At 39.8% G+C, this 6,868-nt stretch overlaps 1 protein-coding gene across 1 annotated transcript; it reads left to right on the forward strand.

Moving 5' to 3' along the window:
* Positions 1-88: 88 nt before the first annotated feature.
* LOC117557689 (annexin A2-like) lies at positions 89-4,555 on the forward strand. Its single transcript, XM_034233632.1, has 13 exons — positions 89-152; positions 785-842; positions 943-1,036; positions 1,765-1,859; positions 1,961-2,074; positions 2,251-2,341; positions 2,568-2,647; positions 2,733-2,792; positions 3,114-3,207; positions 3,298-3,393; positions 3,579-3,637; positions 3,867-3,989; positions 4,063-4,555. Exons 2-13 carry the CDS (start codon positions 795-797, stop codon positions 4,120-4,122), a joined length of 1,014 nt encoding a protein of 337 aa, XP_034089523.1. The 5' UTR covers positions 89-152; positions 785-794; the 3' UTR covers positions 4,123-4,555.
* The last annotated feature ends 2,313 nt before the right edge of the window (positions 4,556-6,868 follow it).

Consider the following 6,868-nt stretch of genomic DNA (forward strand, 5'->3'; position numbering starts at 1 on the left):
AGGGTGGAGTCGTGTGTGCATGGAAAAGGGGAGGGAGTCTGAATGAGGGGAGGTTAAAGGGGAATTGTTTTCTGTCCGAAAGATAAACCTTCACACCCATTCCACTTAAACACTGCCTGGACATATCTCTGCATCATCTCAACTCAACTAAGGTAAGTTCAGTGAAGTTATACATTTGACTTTGAACTAACTCATTTTATAACTTAGATTAACTTTACAATGCAGGGAAGTTTAAGGGAATTCTCCAACTTGCTGTCATGAGCAAATTACTTCCACACCATTTCCTTTCTTCTTGTGCACACATGCTTTGTATTTACTTTTCTTGAGTTATGTCTAAGTAAGAATGTGTGAGCGCTCTAACCTGTGTCATTGTATGGCTGTAAATGTGCTCAGTTGACTGCAGTACAGTAGCATTTTCCAGGGTGTGTCTCTTTGGGGCTAGTGTTAAGGAGTGTGTCAGACTGAATAATGATTTAAATGTGTTAATGGATGTTCAATAGTATCTAACCTTTTTACCATAAAGTGAATGTGGCAAATAATTGAAATCAAAAGAACAACTTGATACAAATGGAGAAAGTCTCTTGCAGGGATTTGTGTGACTCAGTTGTACCAAAAGCAACAACCTCAGTTTAGTAGACGTTTCCTTGGTGGGCTGAAGTGATTATATCTTGAGACAAAAACAAACATGACCAAATGCCTGCAGCTCAGACAAGACACTGATAGGGTTACACATAGATGTGATTACAAGATTGTGTAGTGTTGACCGTTTTGTCATATTTTACAGCACATTCAAAATGGCTATGGTATCAGAGTTCCTGGGACAGCTGTGTCTCAACGTTGGGGTAATGTCATATCTTCATTTTACTTTTCATACAATACATGATGTACCTTAAATAACATGGCGTTAATTTAATATCACTCTAATGTGCTTTGGATCCCCAGACCAATGAACCCAAACACCCCACGGTGGTACCTGCTACGGATTTCAACCCTGACACAGACGCTGCTAGAATAGAGACTGCAATCAAAACCAAAGGCAAGAGAAAAAAAATCAGTGCTTGGTTCTGCTTCTCCTTCCTACAGAAGAGTGGCTGGTATTTGTGAGTCAGCATCCTGGCTCCAATGGTTTGACCGTGCTGGGAAAACCTCCAAGTCTGAGCCCCGGAGCTGGCAGAGCTTTGTTCTGGGAGCTGTTGGCAACATTCTGACCGCTTACTCCTCAACAGTCCACCATTTTGTTGTTGTGAATGATATGTTTAATGTGTCATGATGTTTCTTTGCTAATGAGGGTTTGATCTTGGACAGTACCTTGTGACCATGTCATGTGTCAAGTTATCTCTGCTGCCAGGCCCTTCTTGTGTTTGTTTATTCTTCCCAAAGCACTTTTAAAGCTAAATCCAAATATATGTTGAAATGACTCCAAACTTGCTATTTTTCATTTGTGTGCCAACACCATTCAACATGTTAGCACACAGAATGCCTGAAGGCTTAGATTCTTACTGTAAGTGTTGGCAGGTTCCACAGAAAATTAATAAACATCCTTTCACCAAAAGTGAGATAGAATTATCACCTAAAACATTTGTAAAAAAACTAATTTGAGCCATCCTTATTTTTAAATGTTTGGTAATATACACATTATACTTTACATCCCCCTATAGAAACCCTTATAACATATTGACACACTGTCGTGTATAACCCAGTTTTTACACCATATTCCCCTTTGTCTCACTCAACGTTTGTGTGTCTTTTTCATTCTAACATTAGGGGTGGATGAACAGACCATCATCGACATCCTCACAAAGCGGACCTACTCACAAAGGAGAGACATCGCTTTCGCTTATGAGAGGAGGGCAAAGAAGGTACAGTATGCCTTAAGAAAACCCAAAACGCTTCACAGCTCTTACTTTGTGGTGGCTTAAAACAATAAGGACACTTAAATATAACACTGATGTATTTTCAGGACCTGATCTCAGCCCTGAAGGGAGAACTGTCCGGCTCTCTGGAAGCAGTGATCCTTGGACTGATGAAGAGCACGTCCCAGTACGATGCCTCACTGATCAGAGGATCTATCAAGGTAAAGGACACACATTGCATCAGTGCTACTCATCATCAGTGGATTTAACGGAAGGGCTACACTGCCCTCTACAGGAAAAATGACTGAACTTGCTTTAATGCTACACCCTAAATGATAGTTGTGAATATCCTAAAGTGTCACGTAAAGAGAGTAACACAGATGTATCTCTCTTTCAGGGAGCAGGAACAGATGAAGAAACACTGATTGAAGTTTTGTGCTCACGCAGCAATGAGGAGCTGGTGGACATCAAGAAGGTCTACAAGGAGTGTGAGTCCAAAACGTCCAAAGCATTCATACAAGGCTGTAAATATATTTTAATGTATAATGCCGCACTTAAAGGTTATTGTGCTTGTCGTGCATTATATATATTATCATGTCCACCTAAGGTCTTGAAATGTGTATAAATGTTGTTGAACCACACTTTCAATAGCTATGTGGTTGATCTTATGTAGAGGAATCACATTTCCTGAACAAAAATCCTTGTTTCCCACAGTGTTCAAGAAAGATCTGGATAAAGACGTGGCTGGTGACACCTCTGGGAACTTTGCCAAGCTGCTCCTGGCTTTGGTGGAGGTGAGATTTGTTAGGGCCTGTCTTTATGATTAATGTAACATTATAACGTGTAAACTGACCTGAGTCATGTGTTGTTTCTTTGCAGACCAACAGAGCAGCTCCAATCGCTGTCATAGACTATGACAAGATTGATCAAGATGCCAGAGTAAGTTGCCCATCTATTACTTTGTTTGTGAAATCTAAACTTGATTCATTTCAAATCTATACCTTTTTTAAATTATATTCTTTATCTAGCTAATGTTAAGTTCTTACGTTCTTGACTTATTCACAGAAAATGTATTGAAATGACCAAATGAGATTTAAAACCCTGGATCATTTGTACAAGTTTAAGCAGTTGGCAGTTTTGTGAATAAGAGAATTACTTAATTTTGATATATTGATATCTAACAAGGAGTGGCACCCACCATCATGCCACATTATAAAGTATAAATAATAAATCTACTGTTATCTTGCTGATTTATATCAGGCCCTCTATGAGGCTGGGGTGAAGATCAAAGGAACTGATGTGCCCACCTGGATCTCCATTATGTCTGAGAGAAGCGTACCCCACCTGCAGAAAGGTAAGACGCACTGTTTCCTTTTGCTATTATTGTTACGAAAGTATTGGTTTTGAATTCTCAATATCTAAATCGTTCTTCTCTGCTTGTCAGTGTTTCAGAGGTACAAGAGTTACAGTCCCTATGACATGCAGGAGAGCATTGCCAAAGAAGTCAAAGGAGACTTGCAAAAGTCCTTCCTGGTGCTAGGTACACACATTTGTTTATCATGTATTCATATTATTTATGCATATGTTTATTTCTGTTCTACTTTTGAAGTAAAATGTAACTCTGTAGTTCCGTTTTATTGTATGTATAAACTTTGAAACACAAAAAACAATCATCTGTCAACTACAGTTACTGTGGATATTTATTCGGTTTTTCTTTTGCTCCAGTTGAATGCTTTGAAAACAAACAGCTGTACTTTGCCAAGCGACTCAATGAAGCCATGAAGGTACTGTGCTGTTCTCTTTCTTCTTTTGGAAATGTGGCTATTTTGAGGGCCAGACTTTGTCTTTCTTTAGTTGGAAAAGAAGTACATCTGCTTGTGAAAGAACAATTTTGCTGCAGGAACACAGAATTTCAAGTTGGCAAAAGCGATCTTACAGCAGCGTTACATCAGCTGCTGAAGTTAAGTCTGAAGCGAACAACTTGTAAGTGCCGACTTGTGCTTGTCTGCGCAGAGTAAAGGAGCCAAGGAGAAGATAGTGACCAGGATTATTGTGTCACGCTGCGAGGTGGACCTGAAGAAGATCTGCTCTGAATACAAGACCAGCACCGGAGAGTCTTTGCAAAAGACTATTCTGGTAGGTGACACATTCAGGCTGATTTACAGTCAGTTCTGTGGTGCAGCCCTTCTCACTTGCTCTGTTTCTGCAGGAACACACCAAGGGAGACTACCAGAAGGTGCTGCTTGGCCTGTGCGGACCGGAGCAGTAAAAATGAATCATCAGTATCAAAATGACCCAAATTCTGCCACTGGAGGGGTGCACTGGAAAGGTGGGCTTATGAATATCATACTTAGAACAAACTCAGAGCCCTTCCTACTTTTTCTGCGCATTTGAATGCAACATTGAAGTAGATGCATTTATCTTTTTGATATTTGAAGAGTCTGTATTAAATCTAACTTTTTTTTTACTAAAATGGCAATAAAGTTGCTTTTAATGGAGTTTTGTTCCCTATTGTTTTTTACATTCAACCCATTTTCTCTTGCTTGATGTTTGCATAAAAGACCATGAGAGGGCGCTACAGTAGCATTGAAAACAAGTACAGCTCTAGCTCCTCTGTGTCTCAGGCCTTATAACATCTGGAACGTGCTCAAGAAATGAGGAGATCTTACATTTATAAATAAAATAAAAAATATTATAAATTCCATTGTCATTATTGTCTTATTTATTATATTATTACATTTATTAAAATTGCATAAAAAAACAGGGTTCATAGATTTTATTTGCACAAAATATGTTAACATAATTAAACTGCAGTTTGTGAAATTTTAAAATGCCATCTGAAATTAAATTTAAATCCAAAACTTCAACAGCACAATCTTGAAGATTTGTGAAATAATGAAAAGCACAGTAAAGTCAATATAGATATTTTCAAATAAAAATAATGATTAAAATATTCTTCCTTTTGCACTATGAGGTTCCATCAAGATGATTTAATCATTAGTGTGTTTTTCTGTGTTTGTTTGGTGCTAATATTTTAATTAAAAATGTTAATTTTACCTCCGGCAAAGATGATTTGCATACCACTAAACAAGCTTCTATACAGTGTGTTTCTGCTGTTTAGTTTGTGGTCTCTCAGGATGAAATAACCACCAGTGTTGTCAAGGCATTTCTACTGAAGTATAAGAAAAAATGGCCCCAAAAGGCAAGATCAGTTCTGCTGAACACAGCGATGAGGAAAAGGATGTGAGGGGAAGCGCACAGACTTAATAATCTAAAACAAAGTGGTGTACTGTGGCTCAAATATGATAGGAGATCATCCATTATTGTGAGGGAAATTGCCTGATAAAATAGTGCTTCTGTCCAATATTTTCACTGGTTGAGTAACTGAGAAGGGGAAATGGCTTCACATTTTAACAAGGCACTGGATTTATGATCATTTTGTAATAATATTGATGAGAACATTAGCCCTTTGTGATGGTTTATGTTTATAGGCAATAAAAATATAAAATATAGTGTAAAGTAAGGTAAAACAGTATTTTGCCAAGCAGAGTGAGATTTATGCGCGGATGTGGAGACAGATTAATCTCTGCATCATAAAGAGGAAAGTACCACCATATTTTTCCCTTTTTTATATAGATGTACAACATGCTGTTCTGTTCAAGGCCAGCCCGTAGGGACTTCCACAAACCCAAGGGGAACTCTCTTCTCAATTGAAACGATGCAATTTACTGTCCCAAACGCTGGCACTTCATCATTCAGAGGACTTTAACCCCATGAATGTCAAACACAGAGCATGCGGGGAAGGAGATGGAATACCTGACATTACCATAACAACTACAGCCAAATGACAAGCACTCAGAAGCCTAAAAGGTGAAGAATAATACCATAATCACAGGTTTGAATTGGAAAGGGGATTTCTGATTACTTTAGTTTTTTTGGATAATCAAAGATACTGATAGGGAACCAGCTGTCAGGCTGTCATATCATGGCCTGAAAGGTCAGACAAACCCTTCTTGTTTCCAATGTGTCCCAGTTAGATTGAACATGTGGAAAGCTCCCCCGCTTCACCTCAGAGACAAAGCCCAAGCAGCGCTGCAGGCCTCCAGCAGCATTAAAGTTTCACAGTACAGCTGTATAGCTGCTGCCGGCCCGCAGTCATACCCACTGCACATTGGGAAGGTATTAGTTTGTGCTTTTTATTAATTCATTGCATTGAACAGAACTTGCAACTTAGGGAACCGGCAGCTTCTTCTCATCTCTCTCTCCTTGACACATCTGAACCCGGCTCAGACTTTTGTGCAAAGCACCAAAGGGTGTTTAATTATAGAGTAGTAGGCCACCAAGGTCTGCTTTTAATTGTGTGCATCTGTGTGTGTTGGTGAGTGTGTGTTTGCCTGCAGCTCTATAGGTCGCAGGCATACTCTAAATGAGAGCTCCTACAGGCTACGCTGCAGGACCCGCTCCCTCAACACAGCTGCAGAGTCGCAAGAGCCAGAGTTTGATTCATATTTTCTTAATTATCATTATTTAATTCAGCAAAACCACAGCTTCTTCAGAGAAAGCGTGGCCTTTGTCTTTGTGATGCTGAATATCCCGGCTCGTAAAGGGCACGCAGAGATCCTGCATATGGTAAATAAGAGGTTGTGTCTTATGCTGCTGCCCCAGGGAGAGTTGGCACCACACTGAAGGACATCTCCTTCTAAAGAAAGGCGCTCTGCTGATGTTTCTCGGCGCAGACCGAAGAGCCAGATCCTCCGCCTCTGGCATCGTCAGGCCCGCTTCCTTTTATGAGGCTCAAACTGAGACAACAGCGCTGTGCACTCGTCATGCCATCAGGCTGCCTCCTTTGTACAGTACACTGGTAATTGAAACAACATAAGAGAGCAGAATAAGGCCTGTCTCCTCTTCGGTTTTGGCTGCAGTCAGTCCATCTGCAGACAAAAAAAGACATTTGAGAAGTTTATGAAAGGGCTTTGTGTACATGCAACACATTTGAATGCTTTGAAGAGTTCAGC

This window comes from Gymnodraco acuticeps, unplaced genomic scaffold (assembly GCF_902827175.1).
Source record: "Gymnodraco acuticeps unplaced genomic scaffold, fGymAcu1.1, whole genome shotgun sequence".
NCBI lineage: Eukaryota > Metazoa > Chordata > Actinopteri > Perciformes > Bathydraconidae > Gymnodraco > Gymnodraco acuticeps.

Bases quoted from the DNA above. Each gene is read 5' to 3' on its own strand.
- LOC117557689 (XM_034233632.1), top strand. From the start codon at position 795: ATGGCTATGGTATCAGAGTTCCTGGGACAGCTGTGTCTCAACGTTGGG. The intron at 2,075-2,250 runs GTAAAGGACACA...TCTCTCTTTCAG, and splicing joins TGATCAGAGGATCTATCAAG to GGAGCAGGAACAGATGAAGA. The intron at 3,208-3,297 runs GTAAGACGCACT...TCTGCTTGTCAG, and splicing joins CGTACCCCACCTGCAGAAAG to TGTTTCAGAGGTACAAGAGT.